Here is a 20,150-nt window from a genome sequence, read left to right as displayed (position 1 = left end):
CTGGAACCCTGATGACGCACCCATTTGGAGACAAGTGCAGCCTGGACAACTATTCTTTTATTGAATAGTGGCGGCAATAAAAATGCTTGATTTAGAAGAAAGCCTCACTCCAAGAAAGCTCTACCCCAAAACCTCAGGGGTGAGCCCGGCAGTGGGTTGGGGCGAGTCCGTGTGCCCATACTTCTTTCGTGTGTGTAAGCCTCTGTGGTTTCCTTTCCCACTCTTCCAGAGCACCGAGGACAGAGGAAAGCTGCCTGTGGGCGAGGTCCTCACAGCACCTACCCACCACTCGTGCAGAGGCTTCCTGCCTCGGAGCCACTAGGGGCCAAGCAGAATCCTAGGTGTTCAGAGTCTGGGTCGCCTGGGGAGGCTGGTCTTGAAGAGTGACTTTCCAGAAGCTTCCACATAGGTGATGCTCATTTCTTTGGAGCTTATCTCCACATACGTGAAGCCACCCAGGGAGTCCTCGGACCCGTAGTGAAAGCGCAGGTAACCGTTGGGGACCTTGCGTTGGTGTCGCACAGAGGGGTCCATAAAGTTGCCGGCCCCGCTCAGCACATAGCCCACTCCGTTCTCATCCTGCAGATACTGAGGGCAGAGGATGCAAGGTTGGTCACTGTAGCCAGGGGATGACCTACCTTAAGTGTGGGAATAGGTCCATCCCTGACCACAGCGCTACCTTGAGCAAGAGGTGGATAACCTCTTTGTTCCATCTGCAGGAGTACATCAATCCTACTTCACAGAACAACTGGGAGTTACTCTGGCATTTGGGGAGGTGTGTGTGTGTGTGTGTGTGTGTGTGTGTGTGTGTGTGTGTTTCAGTGTTGAGGATAGAACCCATGGCTTCCTGCTTGGTAGGCAAGCACCACTGAGCCACACCCCAGTCCCTCACTGAGGATTCTAGTCCAACACTCTGCTTCTGAGCCATGCCCTCTTGACATCGTAATCTGAGTGAGGGTATTGATGTTCACAAAGACAGCAGAGGCCCTCTGAACAGCTGGAGTCTGGCCATGCGGCACCTGGCCAGATTCCTGGAAGGATCCCAGATTCCCCATCCTATCCACAGAGCTCTCACCTGCAAGTTGTGGTCATGTCCACACAGGTAGGCCGTGACCCCGTACGTGGCCAACAGTGGCCGCAAGTGCTTGACCAGGCAGCGGGTGGGTCCGTGTTCAGCAATGGACCAGATGGGGTAGTGGCCAGCCACCAAAACATAGTCCTCCCTGGCTGCTGCCAACTGCTTTTTGAGCCAGGACATCTGGCTGCGGGCCACCCCCAGGTCTCGGGGCATTTTGGGCTGCTGGTTGCTGAAGTCATCAGAGTTGCCACACAGCATCACTGTGTCCAGCATGAAGATGACCACAGTGACGTTTGTCCGTGGAATTTTGAAGTGTAAACGGTAGTAAGGGCTTGGGAAGTTCCTGTGGAGGGAACAGAATTGTGGTTAAATATTTTCGGCAGAGCCACGCCAAGATTAGTTCTGGCCAAAGGACTTCCTGTTTTTATTTAAAGGAAAAAAAGTCTTAAAAACATTTCTTTTTAGATTGTATTTATTTATTTTTAATTTTCTATGCTCAAATGCTTGCCTGAATTGTATATGCTTGAATGTGTGACTGTGTACTGAGTGCATGCAGTGCCCATGGAGGCCAGAAAAGGGTCCCTTGGGATTGGAGTTACAGATGGTTGTGAGCGGCCATATGGGTGCTGGGAAATGAACCCCGAGGCAAAGGAGCTCTTTTTGAAAATTTTAATTGTGTGTGTGTGTGCTCATGTATTTCCATGTTTGCACATGTGCACAGAAGTCAGGGTCAACTTTAGATGCTGTTCCTCAAGAGCCATGCACCTTTTTGTGGTGAATTTCTGTGTGCGTGGTGGGCGTGCACACACCTATGCACTCATGGAGGCCACAGGAGCGAGCTGAGTCTCCTCCTGAATCACTCTCCACCTTGTTCCTCTGAGGCGAGGTCTCTCGTTGACCCTGGAGCTCACATTTTTTTTTCTTGCTAGCCTGGAAGGTAGCGAGCCCCACTGACCCTCCTCTCCTCCCTCCCACCCCACTTACTGCTGGAGCTGCATGCATGAAAGAGAGTGTGCCTGGCTGTTCATGTGGGGGCTGGGATTCGAACCCCGGTCCTTGTGCTGGAGCAGCAAGTGCTCTTAACTGTTGCGCTATCTCTCCAGCTACACTGCATTTGTTTCCATTTTTAGTTTTTCATTGTTGCGCGTGCGTGCGTGCATGTGTGCGTGCGGAGGTCACAGGACGACCTTTGGTAATGGGCTCTCTTTTCACTGTGGGCTCCCAGGATTGAACTCAGGTCCTCAGGTTTACAAGGCAGGTGCTTTTTACCCACGGAGATGTTGCACCAACCTTCCTTTTTGAGACAGGGTATCTCACTGACCTTGGGGCTCGCTGATTCAGCCAGGCTGGCTACCCACCGAGCCCCAGGGGCCTTCTGTCTCTGCACCCCCAGACTAGGATTACAGGTGCGTGCCTCCACACTCAGCTTTTATCACAAGTTCTGTGGACTGAACTCAGGTCCTTGTGATTGCTTAGCAGGCGCTGCCCTGACTGAGCATGCGTCTCGGGCCTGAAAGGCTTATTTGGCGAGGCACAGTGGCCCATCTGTCATGTCAACACTTTGGAGGCTGAGACATGAGAATCTTAATTTCTGAGACCAGTCTAGACTCCACAGCAAGATCCCACCTCAAAAAACAAACAGCCGAGTGTGGTGGTGCATGTCTGAAATCTTATCCCTTGGGAGAGGGAGAGAGCAGGATCAAGAGTTCAGGATTATCCTTGGCTACATAGGATAGCCAAGGCCAGCACGGGCTACAAGAGACCCTGTTTCAACAAAACCACGGAATTTCTGAGGGCAGGGCCACTGTTCAGTGAGGAAGGCACCTGCCACCTGATGACCTGAGCTTCAGCCCGGGAAGCCGCACAGTGGGACACGAGAACCGATTGCCACACGTTGTCCTCTGGTCTCTACACATGTCCTGTGACCCCCAATAAATACGGTACAATGAAAAATAAACATTCCCCCCAAAGCCAAGGGTCTCCTTGTCCCTGAGCGAGAGGCTCTTTGGGAAGGAGGGAAGGCTCACCAGCGCTTGGAGACCTTGGAGTAGGCAATTTGTGCTGAGACATTGCCAAGGTGGTCATGGTTTCCAGCCAGCACGTACCAGGGGACATTGCGCAGGGCAGGGTCGGAGAACACATCCTCAAAGGTTTCCTGTGACAGACAGAAAGGGGCGCCCCACCTCCGGGGTCAGCAGCCACCCTGCTGCTCCCACCAAATCAGCGACCAAGGACTAAGGAACCACTTGGTGTCCCAGGTACCTACCTGGGGGAGCGTTTCTGCTTCCCTCTGCCCTCCCCAGAGGAAGGTCCCAGGGTGAAGTGACCTCCCCCCTGTCACCTCTAACCCTGCTGCTGAGCTCGTACCTGGAACCTCTTGTCATTGGCATCGTGCACTCCAGTGAAGTAGAAGTTGTCCCCCAGGGACATGATGAAGTCCGCACCCATAATCTTCACGGTTCTGGCGATTTCTTTAGCGTTGGCCATCTCCCGCGCTGTGTGGAATGGGGCATTGGGGACCCCGCCCCAGTCACCCACAGCCACAAATCTCAGGGTGGGAGTAGGGGCTGTACAGTGAGCCAGGAGCGGGAGTGACATGATCTGCAGGCCCAGCAGCACCGTCTGTGCGTCCATCTGCGAGGGAAGAGAGTGTCTGGAGTCCCTGACTGAGGACAGAAAGCAAGGCCCTCAGAACTCCACTTTCCCTGTTCCGAGCAAAGGCGGGCCAGCTGAGCCTGGTGTGATGGCGCATGCCTGTAAACTCAGGCAGCGGGGAGGCGGAGCAACAGCATCAGAAGTTCAAGGCCAGTCTTGGCTACATAGGAAGTTTGAGAAGTGAAAACAGAAGGTCTGAGGCCAGCTGTACACGAGACCTTGTCTCAACATACACACACACACACACACACACACACACACACACGAGAGCTAGCTATCCACAGCTGTCTGTTCCAAAGACGCAGCAGCAGCAACTGGCCCTGGCCAGGGAGCTGAGGAGCTAGGGCAGGGTGGCCCCCCAGGCCTCCTCCATCACCTTCCGCTGGCACTTGGCACTCACCCTGGAGGAAGCACAGGCTGCTCGCTGAGGCGGCAAGAGGTGATCAGGCTCCTGGAGCAGAACTGGCGATCACCGAGTCTTTATTCCCTGGGGGAGGAAGTGCATCGTTGGGAAAGATGATGCATTTTCTCCAAGGACGGTCCAGAAGCCCTCCCCTTGGTCATGTGAGCACTGGACTTCCCCAGAACTGGACCTGGGGCTGGGGGTGGGGTGGCGTCCAGGCTGGGCTGGGCTGGGAGAAGCTTCGGGCGCTGCAGGCCAGAGTCTGATTGTATGTGTGCCGGGCATCCGTAGGTCCCCGTGTCTGAGTGTCTGTGCACTCTCGTGAGGCTGAACCTGTTTCACTGTGTCACACGCTTGGCCGCCTGTCACTAGCTGTCACTTTTTCTGTGTGCATCTGAGCCAGACCGAGTGGGTGCCTCTGCTCTGGCGTGGGAGTTCTGGTTCCGAGCAACCTGAGCGGCTTGCCTGTGACACATACTTCAATTCTTTGTTCTTTTTCGTTTGGAGACAGAGTCTCAGGTCTCTCAGGCTGACCCCAAACTTCCTAGGTAGCCAAGGATGACCTTGAGCTCCCCAGCCACTGCCCCTGCCTTCCAAGTGCTGGAATGACAGGCCTGAAGTCTTCCGTGGCACCCATGCGACAGACCCCTGGGCATGTCTGTCGTGTGCGGGAGTCCTGCCGCGTCTCTAACGTGAGCTCCGTGTTCGGAGTCACCTAAGGGTGGGGCTGTCTCTGTGTCCACCTCGCCCCCATAAACAGCGCCGCTGACTGCCTTTTCCAGGAAGTTCCGTCCAGGATCTTCCCTGGCCTCCCCACCCCCTTCCAGCCCGAGAAGGGACACACCACGTGGCTGCAGCACCCCCAGCAGCTGTGGGCACACCCACCGTTTGACCGCGGAGCCCAGTCCTGTGGTAGGTGGGGCCCTCTTCTCACCTCCCCACCTTCCTCCTCCCCTATACTCCTCAGACTTAGTTCCCTCAACACTCACCACCAATCCCTCCAGTCCCTGCGAGTGCGGATCCTGGAATCCCTCGTTCCGAGCTTTGCAAATAGGCTCAGAGAGGGTCAGGGACTCGCCCCAGGTCACCCAGCGCGGGGGGTCTGCTGTGGACTCCCCAGTCGCACCTCTCGGCTGAGCCGAACAGGAAGGAAGTGGGTGACCTGAACGGGCAGAGACCCCTCCCCCGTGAGAGGCAGCGCGGAGGGCTTGGCCCGACCGGTCTCACCTCCCCGATCGGTCCAGGGTCCAAGCCAAACTGTGCTGACCCAGCCGAGCTGGGGATCCGCGGGCGGGCGGGCGGGCGGGCTGCACCAGTGAAGAGGCGGCGCCGGCCAGCCGGTGCCCACAGCTCTCTGCCAACCTTACTGAGTGGAGGCTTGCGGAGGGCGGGTGCCTCGATTTCCCCGCCCCAGCCCTGCCTCACCCTCTACCTGGCGCCTTCCCTCCGGGGCTCAGAGTCCCGGGAGAGGAGGGGGCCGGGGACCTGGTTTCCTTAGCACCTGCCTCCACCTTTGGGGTGCCCGCAGCCCCGGGTGGCCGCGCCGGGGAGGTCCAGCCCCGGACCGACCGGGCTCCCTCGTCGGGTGTGATGTCTCTAACCGGTCTCTCGGTCTTTAAAGTGGGTGAGAAGGAACCAGGGTGGCAGGTCAGCTTGCCTAGCACCAGAGCGGCTCTGGTTCCATCCCCAGCAGCAGGATGGGGGCGGGTTGGACTCCTACGTGTGCCAGCCACCTGTAAAACAGGCCTGCACAATCCGGGGAGGAGGAATTTAGGCGGAGAGGGACGCAGAGGGGGCTCAGAGCCACCCTCTTCTGCAGGTCTTCCCCGTTCCTTCAAACAAGAAAGTGTGCGGCTTTGCGGGGAGGCTGGGGTTGTGGCTCAGTTGGTAGTAGAGTGCTTGCCAACGAGTACCAAGCCCTGGATCCCAAACTCGAGTCGGTCGGTATAAAACAGGGGCACACCTCTAATCTTAGGCCGTGGAGGACGGAGCATCAGGTCAAGATAAGCCTCATCCCAGAATCAGACATGAGACTGTCTCATTCATAAATAAATACGTTTCAGGGGAGGGGAGTCAAACTGTCCTTAAAATTCCAAAGAATAAGGCTGGGCCTGCCTGGTGGCTCACTTCTTTAACCACAGCGCTTGAGAGGCAGAAGCAGGTGGATCTCTGTGAGTTCAAGGTTGGCCTGATCTATATAGCAAGCTCCAGGATAGCCAAGGCTACGGAGAGAAACCCTGTCTCTAAAAAAAAAAAAAAAAAACCAAATCCAAACAACAAAAGAATTCCAAAGAATAAAGTCTGGCAATGGGTCTTCAAGATGGTAATGGCGCTTTTGGGAAAGCCTTGAGAACCCCGAGTTCCATCCCGGAAGCCACATGGCGGAAGGAGAGAACCAACTCCATAAAGTTTGCCGCGGACCTCCACATATGAGTGTTAACACCCCCACCCCCCATAACAAGTAAGTAAATGAGCGTAATAAAGATTTTAAAAGTCCTGGGGTGGTAGATCGTGTCTGTAAACCCAGCAATCGTAAGGCTGAGCAGGAGGACTGCAGTGAGTTTGAGACAGCTAAACAGGGAGTCCTAGGTCAGCCTGGGCTAAAGCATGAGGTCCTGTCCAACAACAACAACAAATGCCCCTCCTTAAAAAAATGAATCCCAGAGACAAAGAACATAATTCCAGGGGCCAGAAAGACAGCCTAGTGATTATGACTGTACACGGCTCTTGCAGAGGACCAAGTCTGATTCCCAGGACTCTTATGAGGCAGCTCACAACCGTCTGAACTCCAGCTCCTGGCCCTCTGACGCCCTCTTCTGGCTTCCGAGGGCACCTGCACTTTGGTTCGTATAAACTCACACGCGCGCGCACACACACACACACGTGGAAAAAAATCTACACAATCCTAGAGGACCTGCATGTGGTGAACAGTTGCTGAAGGATGGAGAGACAGTTTCTTCAGTGAGGTAGCCACCAGTAAGGTGTCCACGCTCCCGCAAGTAACCCTTAGGAAGTTCACTGGGATCCACCTCCCCCCCCCACATACACACACTCACACACACACACACTCACAACATGAAGGGAGAAGAGAGGTTGGGAAAGGGCCCTGCAATGAAGCCTGGCGACCTGAATTTGGTCCCTGGAACCCAGTCACAGCGGAAGGAGAGAATGAACTGCACAAAGTTGAGCTCTGACCGCCACAGTTTCATTTTTGTTTTGTTTTTTTTGAGACAGCGGCTCACTTTGTAGCTCTAGCTGTCCTGGAACTGGATATGTAGACCAGGCTGGCCTTGAACGTACTGAGATCCTCCTGCCTCGGCTTCCAGAGTGCTGGGATTAAAGGTGAGCAGCAGTATGCCCGCTGATCTCCACAGTCTTTCCATAGTATACATGTGAGCCCAAACACATATCATGCACACACAATGATATTAAAATCAAAAACATTTTGAAGTAGAAGGAGGTAAACACACACACATGAAAGGAGAAGGGAGACATGAGGGGATGAGGGAGGGGTCAGGGAGAAGGGACAAGAGATGGTAAGAGGGGGGCTGAACGAGATCAAAATATATTATGTATGTATAAGAAATGTCATAATAGAACCCATTATTGTGTATAATGAATACATATGTGAACAATACTTAATATATGCTATTTTAAAAACAAAAAAAAAAACAAAAGCCAACATGAGCAAAAGCAAGCTCCTCCCACAGTGTGTTGCTCCTCTCCAGCCTCCCTCCAGTTTTGAGTGTGGTCTGGTCACAGCCACCTGAAGAATAAAGTGTAGAATGCCTGGAAAACAGTCATTTTCCAGCGGGGAGTCATCTGGCAGGCAACTTGTAAAGGAGCAGGTTGAGGGAATCGTCATTCATCTGAGCACCACACACACACACACACACACACACACACACACACACACACACCCTGCATGCTTCTCCCCGAACCCCAGAGCTTCCACAGATGAGAAGAATGCCGGATAGGTCCGGTGAGAGGGTTCAGTGTGTCGGAGTGCTCGTTGCCTGAAGACCTGAGTTCGATCCCTGGGATGATGGAGGAAGGATGGAACTGGCCTCCTAGCTGTGCGCACACACACACACACACACACACACACACACACACACACACACACACACTATACATGCAATGGTGACATTAAATTAAGCAAATGGGCATAGATCAAGCCGAATGAGGTGGCCACATCTGTGATCCCAAGGCAGAAGCCAGAGGACATGAGCTCTGGGCCAGCCTCAGCCACAGATCCAGAGCCTGCAGCAGAGCTTGAGGAGACCAAAGAGCCATGAAGACTGAGTGCAGTGGCACTCCAGACCGCCAGAAGGACAGTGTGGGAAGCTGGTAAAATCTACAGGTTTGCCGGGCAGTGGTGACACACGCCTTTAATCCCAGCACTTGGGAGGCAGAGCCAGGCGGATCTCTGTGAGTTCGAGGCCAGCCTGGGCTACCAAGTGAGCTCCAGGAAAGGCGCAAAGCTACGCAGAGAAACCCTGTCTCGAAAAACCAAAAAACCAAAAAAACAAACAAACAAACAAACAAAAAAAATCTACAGGTTCTCTGGAGTTTTGTGAATAGTGCCATTAAAGCCAAGGTTTTACTTACTTATTCTGAGACAGGGTCCATAGAGACCAGGCTGGCCTCAAACTTCCTGTGTAGCTGAGGATGACCTTGAGCTCCTGGTGCTCCAGACTGGACCCCCAGAGCACCTTGGTTTTTTTGTATGTTTTTGTTTTTGTTTTTTTAAAGGCAGGGTCACCTTATATAGCTTTGGCTGTCCTGGAACTCTCTATGTAGACCAGGCTGGCCTCAAATTTTCAGAGATCTGCTTGTCAAGTGCATGCACTACCACACTCTGTTCCTATTATTTGGTTTTATATACTTTTTATTTGTATTTTTTGGAACACCCAGCAGGCTCAAGCCACCCTCCTGCTTCAGCAGAGACAACGGGTGTATACCACCTTGCTCTGGCTCAGTGTCTATTCACTTTTTTTTTCTATGTCTTTTTTTTAAAAATTTCTTCCACTTTTTAAAATTTGTCTTCAGAGAAAAATGGGGTACCATTTCATAATTGTCTTTTGTTTTTAACTTTAATGACCTGAATTGGATTTAAATTCACTACGTAGCTGAGGCTGGCCTTGAACTCCTGATCCTCCACTCCTGATCCTCCTGCCTCCACCTCCCGAGTACTGGCTCTCATCTAATTTTCCCCCTGCAACCCCAGACCCAGAGGTCAGCCCCACACTGGAGTTCCTCTCTAGCTGGTCCTGTACCTGCTCCTCCCCTCCCCCACCCTTTCTTTTCCCACCGTCCTCCCAAATTTCCCAGCTTCTCTGACTCCTCCTCTTTCCTAGGAAGCCTCTGACCTCAGGGCCTTTGCCCTCCATGTTCCATGCTCCAAGGCTCTTCCTTCCTCCATTGTGGCTTCTGGCTTCCTGTATTCACAGGGTTCCTGTATTCACACTCCCTTGACTCTTTTTTTTTTTTTTTTTTTTTTTCCAGTGCTGGCTGTGGAACCCAGGGTCTTATGATCTACCACTGAGCCACATGGGAGACCTAGACTTACTATCTTCTGTAGCTTCTCTACAGCATGTTATCTCGGCCTGCAGCAATGGAGGCGTTCGAAAGCAAGGAGAGGCAGGCAGGCAGGCAACTGTTGTTTTCCAGATCTGGGCCACCTGCAGAAAGGCACCACCCATGACAGGTGAGAGGAAGGCTTCTCTCCTCTGGTAACCCTTCCTGAAGACACAGGTGCGTCCAGAGTGGTCACATCTTGATTCCGGGCCTCACCAAGTTGACTGTCAAGGATAGCCATCACACTGATTGGAGTCTATTGTCTCCTGTTAGCTTGACTGTATTCCAAGAAATGTTTATTTATTTATTTTTTTCTAGGCAGGATCTCACGTACCTCAGGCTGACCTCAAATTTACTGTGTTACCAAGGCTAGCCTTGAACTCCTGCTTACACCTTGCAAATGCTGGGATTACAGGCATTTGCCACTTCCTGTCCCCATTCACAAAAGTGAATAGGCTCATATGTTAATCCAATGGCCTTTCGGAAAGCAAGGGCCTGCCCAACTTGGCATAGAAGCAACAGGGTAGTTTTCATTCTAAAGGCTTGGAGAAATCTGTCTCCAAAGGTGACTTTTATTTATTCAGTTATAACTTATTTTATGGAGACAAAGTCTGGCTCATAGGCCAGGCTGTCCTGAAACTCAGAATCCTGCGGCCCCAGCCACTGCCCCAGTGCTGACCTCTTCCCTCCCTCCCTCCCTCCCTCAGCAAAGGGAAGCTGAGGATGCCGAGCATGGACCAGCCCGGAATTCCTGCAACTGACACTTTGGTCTGTCCACTGCTGCCTCACGTGGCCAACGTCGGAATTGCAATCACCTCAGATAATCCAGATTTGTTCTAAAGAATGAACCAGCGCTGGGCGCTAGGCAGGAGCTGGGTGAGGCGAACCCTATGGTAGAAGCCCTAAGTGGTGGTGTAAGCTGTCATCCTGCCACTGAGGAGGCAGAGGCAGGGGAGGCAGGAGATCAAGTCATCCTTGCTGTCCGAGGCCAGCCTTGACACACTGTTTGCAAAAACCTAAGAGGCCAGGCATGGTGGTGCATGCCTTTGATCTTTGGTTCCAGTGCTTGGGAGGCAGATTCAGCAGGATCGATCTCTGTGGCCAGCTTGGTCCACATAGTGAGCTGCCGGCCAGCCAGGGATACCTAGTGAGATTCTTTTGAAAGAAAGAGAGCGAGAGCGAGGGAACCAGCAAAATGTCTCAGTGGATAAAGGTGCTTGCTGTCAAATTTGAGGCCTTAGCTCCAGATCAGGGCTCGTGGTAGAAGGAGGAGAGACTCTTGAGTTGTCCTCTGACCTCCATATGGGCATGTGGCACACACACACCTAAAATATAAATAAATAAATAAATAAGTAAATAAATAAATAAATAAATAAATAAATATAAATGAATGAATGAGTGAATGAATAAATGAATAAATGAATAAATAAATGCAAATAAAAAAGTACAGACGTCGCGGCGGTGGTGGCGCACGCCTTTAATCCCAGCATTCGGGAGGCAGAGGCAGGCGGATCCCTGTGAGTTCGAGGCCAGCCTGGGCTACCAAGTGAGTTCCAGGAAAGGCGCAAAGCTACACAGAGAAACCCTGTCTCGAAAAAAAAAAAACCAAAAAAAAAAAAAAAAAAAAAAAAAAAAAAAAAAAAAAAAAAAGTACAGACGTCATTGAACATCTGTTACCTTCACACACACTCACTCACACACACACACACACACACACACACACACAGAGGAGCTCCCACCTTGAGTCAAGCCTATGTCTAGTCCTCATCTTGAATCCCCTTTGTCACCCCCCACGTTCCTGTCCTTCGGTTCCTGGACACTCAGCTCAGTCCCACATCTTCCCTGTCTCTCGCCTGCTAACACCCTTTCCTTGGCTCCCTGGTGCTCTGGCCCTCAGCCTGAACCCTGAGGCTGTGAAACACTTGTCTACATCTGACTCACTGCTACAAACAACTTCAATCTCTGGGCTGGACCTACCCTTCCCACCGAGGGCCACGTGGGGCTAAGACAAATGCCAGGCAGAGGGAGACAGCTTTAAAAGTAACTATTTTTTTCGGGGGGGGGTCTTCTGTAGTCCGGGCTGGCCTTGAGCTCTCTGTGTAGGCACGATGACCCTGTCCCTTCTGCTTCCCCCACAGGTGCTGGGACGACAGGTGTGAGCCACCACAATCTGGTTTATATGGTGCTGGGGACAGAATCCAGGCTTCATGCGTGCTGGGTGTCTTAGTTAGGGTTTCAGTTGGTGTGGTAAAACACCATGACCACAAGCATTTGGGGAGGGGAGAGGGTTTATTTCAAGTTACTCTAGACAAGAGTCCGTGATGGAGATTAAAGGCATGTACCGCCGTGCCCACATCCAGTTGCATCCTGTTTTCTGACTTTCTCTCACTTGCTGGCCAGTGAGTCCCGGGGTTTTTGCTGTCTCTACCTCCCCAGTGAGGCACTGTAGGAGGGCACCTCCACCATGTCCAGTTTCTATCACTATTATTCTAATATTTATTTTAGATGAGGTGTATGTGCATGTGTGTGTCTACGCACGTGAGTCCATCAGAAAGTCACTGGTCCTCTGAAGCTGGAGTTACAGGCAGCTGTGAGCCACCGTGTGCTGGGAACCAAACTTGGGTCCTCTGTAAGAGCACTTAACAGCTGAGCTTTTTCTTCAGCTCCTTTAAATGTTTAAATAAGTGAGTGATTAAGAGCAGTTACTGCTCTTCAGAGGACCTGAGTTTGGTCCTTCAGCACGCACAGGGCAGCTCACAACTGCCGTAACTCCAGCTCCGGGGATCCCACACCTGCTTCTGATTCTTGTGGGTACTGCATGCGTATGGTGCCCATTAAACTCACAGCAGCACACATATATACACATGCATTTAAAAAAATCTTTAAAAATTATTTGTAAATGTTTACTAAATTTATTTATTCATTCATTGGTCATAGACATTCTACATTGAAAGTGATTTAAATGTTAAACCATATATGAATAAAAAGCATTGAAAATTAACAAAATTACATAATGAAAATGTACTTCCAGAGAAAATGTGTATTTATCAAATTACACAAGGATGGTCTAGTTTATTGGCAGTTATTCAAGCATAAAAAATATAAAAACTGCCAGGTGTGGCGGCGCACACCTTTAATCCCAGCACTCGGGAGGCAGAGGCAGGTAGATCTCTGTGAGTTTGAGGCCAGCCTGGTCTGCAGAGTGAGTTCCAGGCCAGCCAGGGATGTCTGTGTACAGAGAAATCCCATCAAAAAAACAAAATCAAACAAACAAAAACCTGAGTGTGGTGGTGTATGACTTTACTCCCAGCACTCAAGCGACAGAGGCAGGCAGGTCTCCATGAGTTCAAAGCCAGCCTGGGCTACATGGTGAGATCCTGTCTCAAAACAAGCACAGAAAATAATAACTGCTGAGTTCCCACCAGTCAGCATTATCTCATTCCCACAGTTTGTTACCTCTCTTCAGCTGTTATCACTGAAATAAGCCATGCTGTGTATCTGAAACCATGTCATGGCATAAACTTTTTGTTTTTCTTGGTTACTTCGGTGACCACTCAGCCAGTACAAAGGAACCCTGATGTGAGGGTTCTTCTGGTGTACCACCCGTGGGAATCCCTCCACTCACAAATGAAGGTCACAGATTGTGACTTGACTTCATGTACAGCATTGGATAAAGCTCAGATCCAATTATTTTTCTTTTCTAGGTTTTTTAATTGAATTTTTCATACAATATATTCTGATCACCTTTTCCCCCCAATTTTTCCCATCTCTCCACTCACCCAATCTATGCCCCTTTTCTCTCTTAAAAAAACAAACAAAACAAAACACAAAATACAAAACCACAAACCAAAATATACAAGCAAAAGACCAATAAAACAAAAATGCTCAAACAAAGCAATATGAGTCAGAAAGTCTCCAAAAATACCATTGTGTTGTAGAATATTCCTTTACACTGTGTGAAGACATGTTACTGTGATGGGTTTAATGAAAAGCGAAATGGCCAATGGGTAGGCAGGGGGTATAGGCAGGCCTTCTGGACAGAGAGAGCTCTGGGAAGAAGAGAGGCGGAGTCAAGAGCCAGACTCCGAATATTGGAGGTAGGCTGTAGCTGGAGAATTTCTCTTTAGCTCCCGCCAAGTCCCGCCAGTCCCGGAGCCTGCTTATAAAATAAACACTGACTCTTATATCATTTAAACTGCTCGGCCATTAGCTCAGGCCTACCATTGTCTAGCTCTTACTTTTATACTCAGCCCATTTCTGTTAAGCTATATGTTGCCACGTGTTTCGTGGCTTTACCTGTTGTCCCTACATGATGCTCCCTGAAGGGCAGCTGGTGTCTCCTTTTCTCTGCCTTCCTCTCCTTTTCCTCTCTCCTCTCTGTTTGTCCTGCCTATACTTCCTGCCTGGCTACTGGCCAATCAGTGTGTTATTTATACAGAGCAATATCCACAGCAGTGGGATTAATGGAGGTGAGGTAATGAGCGTGTGGCAGGACACAGATTAAAATATGGGTTCATTTAAGTTATAAGAGCGAGTTAGAAACAAGCCTAAGCTAAGGCTGAGCTTTCCTAATTATTAAGTTTCCGAGTCATTTTTTTTGTGAGCTGGCACCCCCCTCCCCCCAACTGAGTTCATTTTGTATTGGCCATCTGCTGCTGGGCAGGTGGCCTACCATAAAGTGTGGTTCATATACCCAGTGGAATTTCTTTGGGTATCAGCCTGCCTTCTCTTTCACATAGCTCCCTGAGCACTGAGGGAAGGGGTTGATGGAGACATCCCATTCAGGACTGAGTATTCCAAAGTCTCTCACTCTGCACACTGTCCATGTATGGGTCTCCGTTAGTTCCCATCTATTGCAAGAAGCTTCTTGTCGGTAGCTGAGCAAGGCACTGATCTATGGGGACAGCAGAGTGTGGTTAGGAGTCATTTTACTGCTGTGTCCCTTTAGTATTTGGTTTCCCCCTAGGTCCCTGGCCTATCCAGTCTCAGGTTCTTGGCTACCCAAGCAGTGTCAGGCATGGGTTCCACCTTGTGGAGTGGGCCGTAGACATAAGCAGAGAGGTTGGTATGTTAGGAAGCTTCCACAGGAGCAGGTTTCCATGTGGCCCCTCTAATGGCCCTTAGTGTTAGTTGTCTCTCCCCATGGTCCTTCCCTCACCCTCTCTTTCATTCCCCCATTTAATCCTCCTGTTCCATAACTGTATATTCTATTTCCCCTTCTCTTGAGATCCTGTCCTCCCTCCTAGTCCCTTGCTCTGTACCTAACCTCTGTGTTATATATACAGTTGTGGCATGCCTAAGGAAGGCTTAAAAGCTCATCTGTGTATAAGAGGAACACACAACATCTGTCCTTTTGGGTCTGAGTTATCTCACTCAGGATGATTTGTTTATGGCTCCATCCATTTACCCGTGAATTTCATAATTTCATTTTTCTTGACAGCTGATAATATTTCATTAGTTGATGGGCATCTAGGTTGTTTCCAAATCCTGGCTCTCATTAATAAATCCGCAATGAACATGGATGAGCAAGTGTCCCTGCAGTAGGATATAGAGTCCTTTGAGTCTGTGTCCAACAATGGTATAGCTGGGTCTTGAGAGAGATTAATTCCTAGTATTCTGAGGAGCCACCGCACGGGTTTCCATAGTGGTTGTACAAGTTTGCAGTCCCACCAGCACTGGATGAATGTTCTCCTTATCCCACATTCTTGACAGCATGAGCTGTCGTTTGTTTTATTGGTCTTGGACCAGGTTAAGATGAAATTTCAAATTAGTTTTAATTTGTATTGCCTTGAGGTCTAAGGATGTTGAATATTTCTTTAAGTGTTTCTCAGCCATTTGTATTTCATCTTTTGAGAACTCTCTGCTTAGTTCCGTACCCCATTTTTTGTGTAGTTTTTTTGAGATAGGGTTTCTTTGTGTGACAGTCCTGGCTGTCCTGGTATCTGCTTTATAGACCATGCTGGTCTTGAACTCACAGAGATCTGCCTGCCTCTGCCTTCCGAGTGCTGGGATTTAAGGTGTGCACCACCACTGCCTGGCCTCTGTACCCCATTTTAAAGTTGGATTATTTATTTTCTTGATGCTCAGTTATTTTTAGTTCTTAATTTTATTTTAAAATCTTATTTTAGATACTGATCCTCTGTCAGATGCATAGTTAGTAGAGATCTTTTTCCCGTTCTGTATCCTGACTCTTTACCTGAACGATGCTGTACTTTTCCATGCAGAAGCTTTTCAGCTTCATGAGGTCTTATTTATTAATTATTGGTCAAAGTGCCTGCTCTGTTGGTGCCCTGATCAGAGTAATTTCCTGTGCCAACAAGGTCAAGCCTATTCTAGTTTCTTTTCCATCAGATTCGGTGTGTCTGGCCATACACTAAGGTCTTCGATCCATTTGTAGTTGAGTTTTGTGCAGGGTGATAAGTCTGGATCTATTTGCATTCTTCTACACACAGCCATCTAGTTTGGCTGACACCATTTGTTGAAGACGCTGTCTTTTCTTCCAGTGTGTAGTTTAGGCTTCTTTGTCAAAAAACTGGGTGTTGATAGGTGTGGACTTATGTTTGGGTCTTCCCCTTGACTCCTCCCAGCTACCTCTCACCTCCCCTTTCCCCAGATCCACTGCCCTCCGTTTCTTCTTCTTCAGAAAGATGCAAGTTTCCAAGAGATGGCAGCCAAACAGAACAAAACAAGATACAATAAGACAAGGCAAAATCCCTTATATTGAGGCTGGACAAGGCAACCCAACAGGAGGAAAAGAGTCCCAAGAGTGGGCAAAAGACTCAGAGACAAACCCACTCCCACTGTTAGGAGTCACAGAAAAACACCAAGCTAACAGCCATAACATATATGCAGGGGACCTGGTGTAGATCCATGCAGGCCCTGTGCTTTCTGTTTCTGTCTCTGTGAACCCACGTGAGCCCTGCCTAGTTGATTTGGTGGGTTGTGTTCTCCTGGTGTCCTCCATCTCCTCCGACTCCTACAGTATTTCCTCTCCCTCTTCCTCAGGGTTCCCAAATCTCTGAGGGGAGGGACCCAATGCAGATTCCAATAAGACTCCCTCTCAGCATAGTGTCTGTCTGTGGGTCTCTGTGCCAGCTCCTATCTGCTGCTGGAGGAAGTCTCTCTGATGAACTAGACTAGGCACCAATCTATGAGCATAGCAGAATTTCATTAGCAATCATTTCATTGATTTTTTTTAAAAGACCGGTCATGTTTGGTTCTACCCTAGGTCTCTGGGCTATCATTCAGTCTCTGGTTCCTAGCCATCCAAGTAGTTCCAGGTATGGGCTCCTTCTCCTGGCATGGACCTCAAGTCAAACCAAACATTGGCTGACCACTTCCCCAAGTTCTTCACCATTACCAAGCATATCTTGCAGACAGGACAGATTGTAGGCCCAGGGTTTTGTGGCTGGATTGGTGTCCAGGCTTCTCTTTCCATAGCCTACAGAGTATTTTCTTGCTCCCAAGATACTAGGTTGTAGGGGTGAAGGCTCCATGCAGGCACCAGCTTGACCTCTCTACATTCAATGAGCTGTATGGATGTCGTCCTTGGCAATTCACCACCCCCTGTCAATTTTCAGAGAGCAACTTCTGTCTTACCGTCAGCCTGGGTGGTTTAGGGATCTCCATGGGACCCCCTAAGCCAATAACTCAGCTGAATGCAACCCAGTCCCACCACTGGAAGCCTTGCCTGGCTATAAAAGATGGCCAGTTCAGACTCAATATTCTCCATTACTAGGAGTCCTCACTAGGGTCAGGGTCACCCTTATAGATCCCAGGAAGTTTCCACTGCACTAGGTTTACACACTCCTCCCGAAATGCCCCCCCCAATTCTAGCTGTCTGTGATGCATTCCCTCCATCCCTTCCCAGAAACATACACCTGATCCCTTCCACTCTCATCCCCCACCAGTCCCCAGCCCACCTGCAGAATCTATTGTATTTCCCCCTCCCAGGGAGATCCATATGTCCCCTCTAGAGCCCTCCTCTTTACCTAGCCTCTCTGAGTCCATGGATTGTAGCTTGATTATTATTTACTTAAGAGCTAATATCCATTTATAAATGAATACATGCCATATTTGTCTTTCTGTGTCTGCATTACCTCACTCAGGATGATTTTTTTCTAGTTCCATCCATTTGCCTGCTAATTTAATGATGTCATTTTTTTTAACAGCTGAGTAATACTCCATTGTGTAAATGTACCACATTTTCTTTATACATTCTTCAGTTGAAGGACAACTATGTCATTTCCAGTTTCTGGCTATTATGAATAAAGCTGCAATGAACATAGTTGAGCAAGTGTCCTTATGGTAGGATGGATCATTTTTTGGGTAGATGCCCAAGAATGGTATAGCTGGGTCTTGATTGATTCCCAATTTTCTGAGGAACTACCATATTAATTTCCATAGTGGCTGTACAAGTTTGCACTCCCACCGCAATAGAGGAGTGTTCCCCTTGCTCCACATCCTCTCCAGCATAAGCTGTCACTCATGTTATTGATCTTAGTTATTCTGACAGGTGTAAGATGGAATCTCAGAGTTGTTTTGATTTGCATTTCCCTTATGGCTAAGAATGTTGAACATTTATTTAAATGTTTCTCAGCCATTTGAGATTCCTCTATTGAGAATCCTCTGTTTAGATCTGTACCCCATTTTAAAATGGGGTTATTTGGTTCATTCTGTCTAGTTTCTTGAGTTCTTTATATATTTTGTATATTAGCCCTCTATCTGATGTGGAGTTAGTGAAAATCTTATCCTGTTCTGTAGGCTGCCATTTCTGTCCTATTGACAGTGTCCTTTGCTTTACAGAGCTCTTCGGTTTCATGAGGTTCCGTTTATTAACTGTCAGTCTTAGTGGCTGTCCTATCAGGGTTCAGAAAGTCTCCCGTGCCAATGCCTTCAAGGCTGTTCTTCACCTTCTCTTCTATCAGGTTCAGTGTATTTGACCTTATGTTGAGGTCTTTGATCCACTTGGACTTCAGTTTTGTGCAGGGAAATAAATATGGATCTATCTGCATTCTTCTACATGCAGACATCCAGTTTGACCAACACCATTTGTTGAAGATGCGTTCTTTTTTTCTGTGTATATTTCTTCTTCTTCTTCTTCTTCTTCTTCTTCTTCTTCTTCTTCTTCTTCTTCTTCTTCTTCTTCTTCTTCTTCTTCATAAAAAATCAGGTGTCCAAAGGTGTGTGAATTTCTATGTGATCTTCAATTCGATTCCATTGATCAACTTGTCTGTTTTTATGCCAATACCATGCTGGTTTTATTACAAGAGTACAGCTTGAAATCAGGGATGGCGATAACTATAGAAGTTCTTTTATTGTGCAGGATTGTTTTAGATATCTTGGGTTTTTCTTTTTTTTTCCATATGAAGTTGAGATTGTTCTTTCAAGGTCTGTAAAGAATTGCTTTGGAATTTTGATGGGGATTCCTTTTGGTAAGATGGCCATTTTTACTATGTTAATCCTTTTGATCCATGAGCATTGGAGATCTTTTCATTTTCTGATGTCTTCTTCAATTTATTTCTTCAAAGACTTGAAATTTTTATCATACAAGTCTTTACCTTGCTTGGCTAGGGTTACCCCCAAGATATTTTACATTATTTGTGGCTATCGTAAAGGGTGTTTTCCCCTGATTCTTTCTCAGCCTGTTTGTCATTTGTATATAGGAGGGATATTGATATTTTTTAAAATTAATCTTGTATCCAGCCGCTTCACTGAAGGTATTTATTAGCTGTATTAGTTCCCAGGTAGAATTTTTGGGCCTTCTTATGTATACTATCATATCATCTGCAAATAATACTTTGACTTCTTCCCTTCTAATTTTTATCTCCTTGATCTCCTTTTGTTGTCTTATTGCTCTAGCAGAAACTTCAAGTACTATATTGAATAGATATGGAGAGAGTGGACAGCCTTGTCTTGTACTGATTTTAGTGGAATTGCTTTGAGTTTCTCTCCATTTAGTTTGATGTTGGCTATAGGCTTGCTGTAAACTGCCTTTATTATATTTAGGTATGTTTCTTGTATCCCTAATATCTCCAAGACTTTCATCATGAAGGAGTTTTGGATTCTGTCAAAGGCTTTTTCAGCATCTAGTGAGATGAACATGTGTTTTTTTCCTCTCAGTTGTTTATATGGTGTATTACATTGACGGATTTTTTGTATGTTGGACCATCCCTGCATCTCTGGAAAGAAGCCTACTTGGTCATGGTGAATGATCCTTTTGATGTATTCTTGGACTTGCTTTGCCAGTATTTTGTTGAGTATTTTTGTATCTATGTTCATGAGGAAAACTGGGCCATAATTCTCCTTCTTTGTTGAATCTTTGTATGGTTTGGGATGACTGTGGCCTCATAAAATGAACTGGACAATCTTCCTTCTGTTTCTATTTTGTGGAATAATCTGAGGAGCATTTGCCTTAGCTCTTCCTTTAAAGAT

At 48.3% G+C, this 20,150-nt stretch overlaps 1 protein-coding gene across 2 annotated transcripts; it reads right to left on the bottom strand.

The window, feature by feature from the left end:
* Positions 1 to 219: 219 nt before the first annotated feature.
* On the bottom strand, positions 220 to 5,421 carry Acp5 (acid phosphatase 5, tartrate resistant). Of its 2 annotated transcripts, XM_028872537.2 has the most exons (6): positions 5,126 to 5,421; positions 4,134 to 4,220; positions 3,446 to 3,712; positions 3,106 to 3,233; positions 1,076 to 1,421; positions 220 to 588 (listed from the first exon to the last, which is right to left on the bottom strand). In XM_028872537.2, exons 3-6 carry the CDS (start codon positions 3,710 to 3,712, stop codon positions 346 to 348), a joined length of 984 nt encoding a protein of 327 aa, XP_028728370.1. In that variant the 5' UTR covers positions 4,134 to 4,220; positions 5,126 to 5,421; the 3' UTR covers positions 220 to 345. The 2 variants fall into 2 exon arrangements, with proteins under 2 accessions (XP_028728370.1, XP_028728372.1); XM_028872539.2 differs by lacking the exons at positions 4,134 to 4,220; positions 5,126 to 5,421 and having other exon boundaries at positions 3,446 to 3,962.
* Positions 5,422 to 20,150: the final 14,729 nt, after the last annotated feature.

This window comes from Peromyscus leucopus, chromosome 7, assembly GCF_004664715.2.
Source record: "Peromyscus leucopus breed LL Stock chromosome 7, UCI_PerLeu_2.1, whole genome shotgun sequence".
NCBI lineage: Eukaryota > Metazoa > Chordata > Mammalia > Rodentia > Cricetidae > Peromyscus > Peromyscus leucopus.
The sequence above is the reverse complement of the archived record's forward strand: the minus strand, read 5'-3'. Positions and strand labels throughout refer to the sequence as shown.